Source organism: Leucoraja erinacea, chromosome 11, assembly GCF_028641065.1.
Source record: "Leucoraja erinacea ecotype New England chromosome 11, Leri_hhj_1, whole genome shotgun sequence".
Classification (NCBI taxonomy): Eukaryota; Metazoa; Chordata; class Chondrichthyes; order Rajiformes; family Rajidae; genus Leucoraja; species Leucoraja erinaceus.
This window is the reverse complement of record NC_073387.1, coordinates 44945682-44959196: the sequence shown is the minus strand read 5'-3', so window position 1 is coordinate 44959196 and position 13515 is coordinate 44945682. Positions and strand designations below refer to the sequence as shown.

Genomic DNA, 13515 nt, shown 5'->3' with positions numbered 1-13515 from the left:
AATGCTAGTGATTTGTCAGCTGCTGAATGACGTAATACTTCAAAATAAAGTTACATTTTATGCTTTAAGTGTAACTTTTTATTACCTGTGCCATCTTCAAAATTTATTCTCCCTCGCAATGTATTGACGATAGATTCTGGTTGTTCAAAAATCTCTTTCTGCATGAATGCTTTGAAGTTTCCTGTATTAAAAAAGTAATAAAATTAATCATTATACTGCTATAAGTGATTTTAAAATTAACTGGAAGTGGTACATTTAGAAATCTTTGCACTCTCTACTGTTCAATGTCAGAATCATAAACCATGCTCAATTTATCCAGCAGTTTAAACAAAATCGATAGGATATCCTTAATCCAAAAGAGGATAAAAAAAACTATTAAAAATAATTGGTGGGAAATCTGAGGAACGAATTGACAGCAGAAAGAACAGATAATTAGATACATATAATGTTGGAAAATGAGAAATTAATTTCAGATTTTTTATGATTATAGTAATTATGTATGACGCCATGGAGCATGAACAAATTATTTTTTGGAAATGATAATACAACTGTAGTTTCCTTCATATGTCTACAAGTATAATGAAAAATTGACTGTGATGGAAATATATCACTGAAACAGAAATGCAAGCAGTTGTATGGACTATTAAAAAATAGCAATTTTTTGAAACTGGCTTCCTTCTAAATTTCGCCAGGAAGGAGGTCATTTGGCCCATTGAGGGCTTTCCCAGTTTGCAGAGCAACCTTATTCCAACACGAGCGAGCAACATGAACATGTGGTGTGAGTAGCAAGCCCGTCCCTGGCGCACCACGTGTGGGGCGGTGGCCTCTGCAACTTCCCAGCCTGTTAATTCCCACGTGTTTAACCCCCTCCCCCCATCACTCCGCGTTTCTTCCCTCGTGGCTGCATAAGTCTGAAGGAGGGTCCCAACTCCAAATGTCTCCTTTCCATATTCTCCAGAGAGGCTGTCTGATTCGCTGAGTTACTCTAGCACAGGGGTGGGGAACCTGCGGCATTCTGGGCCATTAAGTGTGGCCTTTTGAATGAATCCAAATTTTGTAGAACAAATCCTTTTATTTTTACTTATACGTTTTAGTTTGTCTTTTATTATTTTTATTTTAATCTTAAAATGCACGTATTTAAAATTCCCAAAGAGTAAAAGTAGATTCAACAAAATAATCCCCCCCCCCCCCCCCAACTGAGGGCCACAATTAAAACATTAGTAAGTCATGAAGTCCGGAAGTGGCGGCGCTGGTGAACGGCTGCGGCTCGCCTGCAGTCCGTTTGTTTTTACTTTTTTGTGTGTTTTTATTCGTTTTGTCCAGCTAAGTTTTTGTTTTTTTTAGGTTTGTGTTATGTATGGGGGGGGGGGGGGGGGGGGGGGGGGTGTTGGGGGCTGTCTCTCCCTTCGGGGGGGGGGGTCGTATCCCCCTTCTCTGCCTCCGTGGGGGAGCTGGCGACCTCGAACTCTGGGGGAGCTTCAGGACTGCCCTGGGCTCGCCCCGTGAGGGTGGCCCAGCTCGGGGGGAATCCCGTGAGGGGCTGCAACTTCTCGTTTTGGCCCAGCCTGAGGTATCGCTCCCCTGAGGGCGGCCTGGCGTGGGGCTGCCTCCCGTCGGGGTGCGCTGAGGAGGCGTCCCGTGAGGGTGGCAGAGCTGGCGACCCGTCAGGGCGGCCTGGCGCAGGGCTGAGCCTCCCGTCAGGAGGGAAACGGCTCTGCCGTGGGGGCGGCCCAGCCCGCTCCCGTGTGGGGCGGCCCAGCCAGAGGGCTGGAACGGTGCTCCGGTGGCTGAAACAGCGTTCTGGCGGCGGCGGCCTGAGTCCGGGGTTCGGCCGCGGGCCAGTGGACGACGTCAACAGCTGCGTCCGCTGGACTGGAGGGCGGCAGCTTCGACCACCCCGGGCCGCGGTGTTTGAACCGGCCCATTCGCGGAGCTCGGTGAGCCGCGGGACTGATTTTACCATCGCCCGGTGGGGTATCGCATCAGCGCAGAGGGAGAAGAGGAGGGTAGAGACTGCAGCCCTAAGATTTTTGCCTCCATCACAGTGAGGAGGTGCTTGGTGGACTCACTGTGGTGGATGTTAATTTGTGTTTACTGTCTGTTCTGTTGTCTATTATTGTATTATTGTATGTATGACTGCAGGCACAAAATTTCGTTCAGACTGAAAGGTCTGAATGACAATAAAGGAAATTCAATTCAATTCAATTTTATTGCCACAAAGAGTTACTCGCTTTGGGCACTCTTATGGGTAGAACACGAGGAATGGATTTCTTCAACAACTTTCAAGATAAATGTCGTGAAGTATATCCAATTGAAGTTTCTTGGATGCGGCCTTATTAGATTACAGCTAACTTAATGCGGCATTCCAACATGAAAAGGTTCCCCAGCCCTGCTCTAGCATTTTATCTTTTTTGTAAACCAGCATTATGTAAATCTGCAGTTCCTTACTTCTACATGTTTCTCTGTTGAACTGGTATTAGATGACATAAATTTATAACACAGTTTCATAAAAAGTATAACCCTGTGTTTGGTTCCTGTAATAAATATGCAATCATTGCTCATTGCACATGTTTCTACAGCTGCCATTCACCTTTCATGATTTGTTGCAATTCCATTTGCAGAGTATGTACAGTTCTGGATGCTAAATCACCCACTGATCTTTTAGCACGGTGAATGGAGAGACAACCATCCACCACTGCAGCAATGTCATCATCCTCCAGATACATCACTTGGTTTGTGTGCTCAATGATTGCACTGTTGAAGAATTGGTAGATAATTAGCGTTGATGTTGTTGTATATATATATATATATATATATATATATATATATATATATATATATATATATATATATATATATATTTATTTTTATATATATATATACGCACACAACAACAAAACTGACACAAAAACACAAAATGCATTTTTATTACTTTTTAGGACTCAAAGTGCTGTACTATCACAGCAAAATGGTAATATGTGCAGAAATGGCAGCATGCCTCATCCAAAATCACTCTAATAGAAGGGTTCTCCGAGAGCAGTTGTCCTCCAGAATGAAGCAAGTGTCAAGTGTTTGCATGGCCTTTCAACAACACTGATTACTGCATTACCAAACACATATTTCTTTTTGAGTGGCCAAAGTAGACAACTGCAAGCCATTTCACAAGGCAATGCTCAAAATAACCATAAATTACATCATTATATTTGTGTCCTGTATTCCAAATGTTTGATGAGCATTACAACTGGAATTGCCAGGCCAAATATCATGAAAGTGCAAGATTCTTGAAGATGAAAAAAAATTGCATTTTCTTTCCAAAAATATCAAATTTTAAACTCACATAATAGTTAACAATCAAATCCGTTTGTGTTTGATTTCCAAGTAATGATTTCATGCTTACCTAGCATCAGATGCAAAATAAAATTCAACACTTTTATCCTCTCCAGTGCCATTAAAACCTTTGTGCTTAATTTCGTGTGTTTTGGATAAATGGTCATTTTTGTTATTGTTATCTGTAATGAAAAAAAAGAATTGTGCTAAGTAATTTTGTCAAGTCAGCGTAAGGAATCAAGCCCTTCATCCCAACTTGTCCATGCAGACCAAGTTGCCCATGTAAGATAGTGTCATTTGCCTGAATTAGGCCAAATTCCTTGAAACCTTTTGCGTCCATGTGCCTGTCCAAAGGTATATTAAATGTTATAATTGTACCCATCTCTACTTCGTCTGGCAGCTGGTTCAACTCACCCACCATCCTCTGTGTGTAAAGGTTGCCCCTCACGTCACTTTTAAATCTTTCCCTCTCAAATAAATCATGTCCTCTTGTTTTAAATATGTCTAAGGTACACAAAAATGCTGGAGAAACTCAGCGGGTGCAGCAGCATCTATAGATGCTGCTGCACCCGCTGAGTTTCTCCAGCATTTTTGTGTACCTTCGATTTTCCAGCATCTGCAGTTCCTTCTTAAACACCTCTATCCTAACTGATCTTACCCCATATCAATACTCTTCCTGATTTTATATATCTCTGAGGTTACCCTCAGCTCGCTATGTTTCTGCAGGGGGGAGGGGGGGGGGGGGGGGGAGGTCCAGCCTTTCCTTATAACTCAAACCCTCAAGTCCCAGTGTCAGCCTTGTATCCATCCTTTCCAGCCTAACAACAATCTTGCAATTGGTAGCTGACCAGAACTGCACACAAGACTCCAAGTGAACTCCCACCAACATCTTGTACAGTTACAACATGACATCCCAACCATTGTACTCAATGCACCTACCAATGAAGGCTTGCGTGCTTTACACCTTTTTCATCACCCTGCCGCTATTACCACTAAAGTTCTCTGTCCTACAACCCTCTCCAGGATCTGACATTTACTGTTCAACTCCTGCCTTAGTTTAATTTACCAATATACAACGCAAAGTTAAAGTCCATTGCCATTTCATGGCCCACTTCACCAGCTCATCTAGATCCTGCCGTAATCATCATCTTCTTCACTGTTCATTATACCATGCCATCTCCATTTCCATCCAAATCGTTAATACAGATGACAAACAAATTAGTTTGATGTTGGTTAGAATGAAAATATTTGAGGAAAATCTTTGCAGCTATTCTTACATAAAGGTACGAGATTATCCAGTTTTCCAATACCGCACCCACGACACAAATATCTCCGACAGGCACCCATCAATCTCTTCCCTGGTTACCCACAATGTCCCAGGATACACTTAGTCCTGGCCCGCTGTTGTGTCCAATTTTATTTGGTTTAAGTTCGCCAGCATCTGCTCTTCTGTAATATGGATAATGTTTCAAGACATCTCTACTTCTTTCCAAAATTGCCTAGCTTTCATTACTTCTCCATGGTAAATAGAAATAAAAAGTATTCATGGAGTAATCATCTCCTGTAGCTCCACACATAAGCAACCACATTTATCCTGAAGGGCCCTTATTCTCTCCCGAGTTAACTCTTTCCTCGAAATATATTTACAGAATCTCTTTGGATTTTCCTTTACCTTCACTGTTCTTCGCTAAAACTAAACTCAGAATGTAAATCACTAAAATAGAAGTTAAGGATTAAAAAAAAATCATATCTTAAAGCTTCAAAGTTTCAAAAGTGCTCTGCAAATTAATTCAAGAAAGATCTGCAATTTTTCTTGTTAAAACGAGGGTCTGCCTGCTATTTCCCTCAAAGATCCTTTGGTTTGATTTGGAAAAATAGCCAGGAAGATCCAAAGATCCTATAGCTGAGCAAGATAGACCACTCCTTCTAAATGCAATGGGCTGACGTGTAGTACGCAACGGAGCGGAATGTGGGCCCTTTTTTCCATCTATTTCAGTAACCCGACCCGACCCATCTCGTCATGTAATCAACGTTGCGGGGGAACAGTTTATGTCAATAAATTATAATTCTGAAAATGAGGAGAAGATTTTTTATCGAATAACTTTTATTTTTACGAGGATGTTTCTGTAACCGGCTTCCATCTCCGCACTCCGCTATGGGATCTTTGGTGCGGAGACGGAAGCCGGTTACGGAAATGGGGCCGAAAATTACCCATGAATCTGCCCATGACCGTACTACGTCTTTTTCGTCGAGTGATCTATCTTGCTTGCTATAGGATCTTTGGGAAGAACTTCTGATACCCAAGCCAATACTTATTCCCCACAAATTTAAACTGTTTAATTGACCATTTGCCACCGTCTGGTTTTTATCATTTTGGGTTCTCACAGTGTGAATTTGGAATGGTGGACATTCTTGGAAAGAAAAGGGAATAAATTGGCTGTAAAGCATTTTGTGACACCTTTTAAATGCTTTTCTTTGTTTAAATTCCAAGTATAAATTCAGGAGGTTGTTTAGGCAATACTAAAGAAATAGTTGACTGGTTAAAAAAAAAGAAGGTTGTCTTCACATAAGAACAAGGTGCAAATGTGTAAAGAACAGTAGCTTTAAGGTTACACAAAAAAGCTGGAGAAACTCAGCGGGTGCAGCAGCATCTATGGAGCGAAGGAAATAGGCAACGTTTCGGGCCGAAACCCTTCTTCAGACTTTAAGGGCCTGTCCCACTACACGTGTTTACCCGAGAGCTCTCCCGAGTTAAAAAAAAAATCAAACTCGTGGTAAGTACGTAGAATGTACGTAGAGGGTACATCGGAGCTCGGGATGTCTCTTAGCGGCTCGTAACGCTAACGGCAGGCATTCGGGAAAGGCGGTAAGCTCGTGAAGTTTTTTTAACATGGTGAAAAATGTCCACGAGAGCCCCGAGTAACTACGAGCAGCTATTACCATAATTCTCCGAGTTGGAATCAGAAACTCTTGAATTACCTCGTACAGTGGGACGGGCCCTTTATTATTGATCATGACTCACAATTACACCCAGTACATTCACAATTAACAAGAACAAATTAATGTTTGAGGCTAGAGCCAACATTTGATTGAGTTTAACTTGAACCCAGTCAGATCTTTTTTTTTTTGTTGTTGTTATTTTTTTTTTGCAGAACTTAAATTAAAAACACAGATCAGTAGTATGGTTCTGAACAATTATTATCTGTCCTACTTATTCACTGACAGCCAACTTACATGCTTGGTACAGGATTGGAATCTGGTCAGTGAAGAGCCTATTCTTACTGCGAATACCGATCAGCAGAGGGCTCCCTCGCCTAAGAGAGATTAAAAAAAAACCATAATACAGAATTTAATTTTAAACCATATGAAAAAAATGGGAATGTTGTACAAATAATAATTTTTAAAACATTGCCACATTGGCCTTCAGTCAAGGTACTGAGTATAGAAGTTGGAATGTTATGTTACAACTGTGCAAGACATTGATGAGGCCATGTTTGGAGTATTGTGTTCAGTTTTGGTCATCCTGTTGCTATAGGAAGGATATCATTACGCTGGAAAGAGCACAGAGAAGATGTATGAGGATTTTGCCAGGATGAGGCCCTGCGTTATAGGGAGAGATTGAGCAAGAGTTGTGTACAATCATGAGGGAGACCGAAAGGGTGAATGCACAGAATCTTTTACCCAGGGTCCAGGCGTCAAGAACCAAAGGACATAGGTTTAAGGTGAGTGGGAAAAGTTTTAATAGCAACCTGAGGTGCAGCTTTTTTACACAGCGTAAAATATCAGTGGGTATATGTAATGAGATGCCTGAAATAAACATTAACTTTTATGAAATAAGCTAGTAAAAAGTAAAACAGTGCTCAATGACTTGGCAAAGAAGCTCAAACAGAAAATATACTGGACACCAACCTTGTAGCAACTGCTTCATCTGGGAAATGTCTGCTCTTGAAAACAAGTGCAAATGCCCCTTCCTGGAAGGATGAAAAAAAAAGAGAAATTTCTCTGGTGAAATCATTCTTTTGATACCAGAAGAATATGAAGCCATTGAGTGATACAGTGTAGAAACAGGCCCTTCGGCCCAACTTGCCCACACTGGCCAACATGTCCCAGCTACACTAGTCCCACCTGCCTGTGCTTGGTCCATATCCCTCCAAATCTGTCCTATCCATGTACCTGGCTGTTTCTTAAATGTTGGGATAGACCCAGCCTCAACTACTTCCTCTGGCAGCTTGTTCCATACACGTGAAAAATTGACCCCTCGATTCCCCTACTCTGGGCAAGAGATTCTGTGCATCCACCCGATCTATTTCTCTCATGATTTTAAACACCTCTATAAGATCACCCCTCATCTTCCTGCCTGCCAAGGAATAGAGACCCAGCCTACTCAACCTCTCCCTGTAGCTCACACCCTCTAGTCCTGGCAACATCCTCGCAAATCTTATCTGAACCCTTTCAAGCTTGAAAATATCTTTCCTATGACTTGGTGCCCAGAACTGAACACCATACTCTAAATGTGGACTCACCAATGTCTTATACAACTGCAACATGACCTCCCAACTTCTATACTCAATACTCTGATTGATGAAGGCCAATGTGCCTTTTTGACCACCCTTTCTACCTGCGACTCGACCTTCAATATGTTCAATATGTGTGTCTCTTTGGTATTGTTATTTAATTGAAATATCAGATAGTAGCCTCTATTATAACATATATCAAAGAGAACATTTAGCTTTCATGAAAAATTTTTACTTAACAAATGTCCGACATAAAATTGATGAAACTCGGTTGGAAAACACTGGAAAGAGTATACGAACCAGAATACTATAAATACTGTATATAAATGCATAAACTAGAAGACCATGTATACAAATACCGTTAATTTGGAATTTACCATGTAAACATTTTTAATATAAAATAATTAATTGCAGCTCACCAGTTGTTGAACAACCCTTTCCACCACAGTAGAGAATCCAATGTCTTCACCTTCTCGGTTGTCATACAGATACTTTGTTAGTTTAGGAATCACCTCAGTATCTGTCTCAGATTCAAAAACGTAATCTTTGCTTTCCTATATTGATAAAGCAGATAATTAATATATTGAAACCATGTTGGCACCAATTTGGGCAAGGCCACGACCTCCGGAAAGCAAGTTGTCACAAGTTGTCCAATATGAGTTGTTCTGCCACTAACCTTTTAAAAATAACATATCACGCTCATTTTCTCCATGATTTAGACTTTTGTACAGGTGCACAACCTTTTATCCGACGATCCAAATAACGAAAACCTCCGAATAGCGACATTTTTTCGGTCCTTGAAGAAAGGTCCTTGAAAACGTTCACCGAGGGCGGCCCGCAGAGGTGACAGCGGAACCTCCGGTCGGTCCTCGAAGAAAGGGGAACTAAATCCCCATTCATAAAAGAGAAGATGAGGGTATATTGCGCGGGAGGGTTAATAATTGACAATATGCTGCTACCTGACAGCTGCGTTAAAAAGTTCCCACGGTAGACTCACGATACACAGTGTATCGTGAGTCTTGCGTGGTAACTTTTTAACTCAGCGTGCAGGCAGCAGTAGATTGTCGCTCCCTTCAGTTTCACCCCACCTACACCCCTCTGCTTCCCGGCCATGTGTGTGACCCCTTCCCTCCCCTCTCCAGCTCCCCGCTCATTGCACCGGCGCGGGGGCTTTGTACTGTCTTCACGTCGCGATGCTAGCAGCATAGTGCAGTCACCGGAGACGTCAGGACCAACGGAACACCGACCCCCAGGCCCACTGCAAGCACGGAGATCCCAGATCAGCAACTCCAGCCCAGTTCCAACTCCAGAAGAACACGCTCCCCGTATGGGCAGAAGCTGATGGTGTGCAAGACTAACGTCTTGTTCTTGGGTCGCGCAGCTCGGGCTGTGGGCGAACTGCCACGTCGCCGTAGCGGCCCATCGGGGAGCGGATTCCTTTGGAGTTGGAGGGGGAGGGGGGTATTGTGCTGTTTGATCGCCCCCTACTATTCCAGGGACAGGGAGACAGGACGTTCACCGAGGGCGGCCCGCAGAGGTGACAGCGGAACCTCCGGTCGGTCCTCGAAGAAAGGGGAACTAAATCCCCATCCATAAAAGAGGTGAGGGTATATTGCGCGGGAGGGTTAATAATTGACAATATGCTGCTGTCTGCCCGCTGAGTTAAAAGTTCCCACGGTAGACACGATACACAGTGTAGGCAGCAGCAGATTGTCGCTCCCTTCAGTTTCACTCCACCTACACCCCTCTGCATCCCGGCCATGTGTGTGACCCCTTCCCTCCCCTCTCCAGCTCCCCGCTCACTGCACCGGCGTGGAGGCTTTGTACTGTCTTCAAGTCGGCGATGGCTGCAGGTCAGTGCAGTCACCGGAGGCGTCAGGACCAATTGGACGTCGACCACCCGGCCCACCGCAAGCACGGAGATCCCAGAGACCGACAGCCAGCAGCAGCCCAGCCCAGCCCCGCTCCAACTACAGAGGAACCTGGGTTGCGGATGACGGGGCGCAGCTCGGGGCGTCGTAGGGGCCCATCGGGGAGCGGGTTCCTGTTGGTCCTGACGTCTCCGGCCACCTGCTATCCTCCGGGAACTGTACCGCCCTTGCAGGAGAGTGGGGTTGTTTGCAGTTGCAGAGGGAGGGGGCAAGGGCGGTACAGTTCCCAGTCTCAGCTCCAGTCCAGGGGGGTGGCCGGAGACGTCAGGACCAACGGGACAGCGACCCCCAGGCCCACTGCAAACACGGAGATCCCAGAGACCCACAGCCAGCAGCAACTCCAGCCCAGCCCCGCTCCAACTCCAGAGGAACACGTAGGGGCAGAAGCTGATGGTGTGCAAGGTGTTCTTGGGGTGGCGCAGCTCGGGCTGTGGGCAAACTGCCACTTGTCGCCGTAGCGGCCCATCGGGGAGCGGATTCCTCTGGAGTTGGAGGGGGAGGGGGGTATTGTGCTGTTTGATCGCCCCCTGCTATCCCAGGGACAGGGAGACACAGCGGCTTTTTAGACTGGTGGGCAATCACTTCCAAAGTTCTGCCCACACAGTCAGTACACCTCTCCTACACTGCATTTCATACAAACATTTATTCTGCAAAAAAAAACCACATTGAAGACTCAAGCTCGCGACCGAGTAACTGCTGGGATCAAGGCGCAAACTCGCGACCTTGCGGATATGAGCCGAACACTCTACCACTGAGCCAGCCATTAAAATCTACGCAAAAAAATTTCCATTCCGAAGACCGACAAATTCTGAATTACGAAAAGTGTCTGGTCCCAAGGCTTTCGGATAAAAGGTTGTGCACCTGTATTAGCACATTGTTAATTAACCGTTCAACTGAAACGTAACCTAATTAAAATATATTTTATGACAATTAATTTTTGACAAGCGTATCAATATTCTACTTACCAGTAATTTTCTTAAATCTTTGTAGTTTGTGATAATTCCATTATGAACAACAACGAATTCTGAAAAAAATAAAAAAGCAATAAGGTTGAACCTGCAAGTCAAATTTTTACATTCATACAAATTTAAAATGCATTATGATTCCACAAGTTTTTAAATCAGCTGAATGATAAGGATGAATCATCAACTGTATTGCGTATCCAATGATTGTGATGTTGCAATTCTTGGAAGCTAGGAATTCCCTTTTTACAAGGAATTCTTTGTGGTTCTCAAAACAAATCGTTGTTAGTGTTCTAACAAACTAGTAAGACATGAGATTCAGTTTTAGATGAATTGGATGTTTAAATCAGATGAGACCAAAGGATAATTAAACTACAATTTGTGCTCACGTTACTGATAACTGAAAATCCTTTCCTTTTTTTGAAAAAAGTATACTGCTCCTTTACTGTAATGAACACATACAAAATATTGCCACTGATACACAGGGATGACAGGTATCACATATCTAGTATCTGCCAAAGCATCTATCTGAAATTTCATTGTAAATAGGTGGATTCCCTATTAGGTACATTTGGCTAGTAACCAACAATCTGGAAAGTGCTGTTCCAGAGAAGTCAATGGTACCATTCTTTGGAAAAACTAGTATCAATTGATATGTTTTTACACTTTAAAAAGCTTTCCAATGAAATGTTAAAACGCGTGGGAACAAATGGACTGTGAATGAACATCAGTACAGATTTTTCAAAGAAAAATGACAGCATCCGAATAGTCAAGTCAAGTCAAGTTTATTTGTCACATACACATACGAGATGTGCAGTGAAATGAAAGTGGCAATGCTCGCGGACTTTTGTGCAAAAGACAAACAACAAAACAACCAAACAAATTATAAACACAATCATAACACACATATTCTTTTACATAATAAGTAACACAGTTGGCACCAAATTGGGGTGAGGCATAAAAATCCCACGACCTCCGAAAAGCAAGTTGTCACAAGTTGTCTAATACGAGTTGTTCTGCCACTAACCTTTTGAAAATAGCACATCACACTCATTTTCTCCATAACTTAGACTTTTATATTAGCACGTTGTTAATTAACCGTTCAACTGAAACGTAACCTAATTAAATACATGTTTAACTGTTAACTATCCTTTAGCTGTCAAGTGATGCATTCTTTAAGGTAGTGTTGGGGAGTTGCTGCCTTCAAATACATGTACTGCCATAGTTCTACAGTGAATAGGGAGCTCCAAGATTTAGACCCATTAACAGTGAAAGATTGCCAATACATTTCCCAGTTGTCTGCTGCTTAGTTTGGAGGAGAAATTAGGCTGTAGTGTTACATCGCCCCTGTTGCCTTTATCCTCCTGGGAAATGGATGTTGCAAGTTTGGGAAGTATAGTTAAGAAAGTTTTGGCAAGTTGCTACAGTAGTGCATCTTACAGGTGATGCAGGTGGAGGGAGTAGAATTTTGGTATATTGAATGAGACGTCAAACAAGCAAGTTGATCTATTCTGGATGGTATTACATTACACTGATGCAAGTGAGAGCATTCTGTCTCTCTGTGGGTGTGGAGAAAACCTCATTGCATTGTTCAAAGTGGACTTGAAGCAGAGGATAAATCATGATTTTATTAGATGGTGATGGATATCAGGAGCCATGTAGCCTATTGTTAAAGAACACAACAAACCCTCAACCACTACCACTTAACAGGCAAATGGCAAATAAAGATGTAAAATTACCTCCAATACCTCAAAAAATATAGCCATTCATTTATTGTCACTGTCACAATCCTGTAACCCCCCCAATTCCATCCCATTCCTCACCACTAAATAACATTGTGACTGTACCTCTACGCCACAGACTCACATAATTTACAAGGAATCACCATCATTTTCAGATGGGGAAATAGGGATAGTTATTGAACTCAGTTTTATTTTATCATGACTGCCGACTCCATTTTATTTCCTGGATCTAACAAATAGAGTCACGAGCACCTACCACTCAGATGAGTTTTTGGTTATATCCCAATGACATGGCATCCTATTGGGATTTAAAACAGTTGAACAAAGTTAACAATTCAATTTATCAGTGCCCATTATTTTCAACATATCAAAAACGTACCATTGTTTTTATCAGATTGATGAGGATGACTGTTCACTTCATTTGGAACTCCATGTGTTGCCCAGCGGGTGTGAGCAATTCCAAAATGCGTTTCAAATTCCTTGTTGATGTCCAAAGATACTTGCTCTGAAAACAAAATAATTCTCATACTCTAAAGTGCCATGTTTAAGTATGAATATTCATCAATGGGAAGGTGACAAGGAGGCATACAATTAGCAATATTAATTGAAACGGGTCAGAGATCTAGCTTAGGGGAAGGACGGAGAGAGAGGGAAAGCAAGGGGTACTTGAAGTTAGAGAAGTCATTATTCATACAAGGTACACAAAACAGCTGGAGAAACTCAGCGGGTGCAGCAGCATCTATGGAGCGAAGGAAATAGGCAACGTTTCGGGCCGAAACCCTTCTTCATTATTCATACAGTTGGGTATGAATGATTTCTCTAACTTCAACCCTTGCTTTCCTTCTCTCTCTCTGTCCCTCCCCCACACTCGCTATCAAAAATTAAATTTATTAGCACTTACCATCAAGTTTTTCAGCCAGGGCCTTTACTTTGCCTCTGTTTCTGAAGAGACAAATATGGCTGCCAAATGTTTGATCTTTGTTGCAGCTTTCATCAACTGCTATTCCTGGTATTTCAAACAATTATTATTCAGAAATGA

General features: G+C 42.7%; 1 protein-coding gene across 1 annotated transcript in view; it reads right to left on the bottom strand.

The window, feature by feature from the left end:
* LOC129701739 (glutamine--fructose-6-phosphate aminotransferase [isomerizing] 2-like) overlaps positions 1 to 13515 on the bottom strand; it is a 58987-nt gene that overhangs the window by 26934 nt on the left and 18538 nt on the right. Inside the window, exons 3-11 of the mRNA XM_055643136.1 lie at positions 13378 to 13482; positions 12856 to 12981; positions 10738 to 10796; positions 8261 to 8395; positions 7237 to 7298; positions 6562 to 6641; positions 3398 to 3509; positions 2591 to 2754; positions 86 to 181 (exon numbers count right to left, since the gene is read on the bottom strand). Coding sequence (XP_055499111.1) covers positions 86 to 181; positions 2591 to 2754; positions 3398 to 3509; positions 6562 to 6641; positions 7237 to 7298; positions 8261 to 8395; positions 10738 to 10796; positions 12856 to 12981; positions 13378 to 13482 — 939 coding nt within the window. The remainder of the gene's footprint in view (positions 1 to 85; positions 182 to 2590; positions 2755 to 3397; positions 3510 to 6561; positions 6642 to 7236; positions 7299 to 8260; positions 8396 to 10737; positions 10797 to 12855; positions 12982 to 13377; positions 13483 to 13515) is intronic.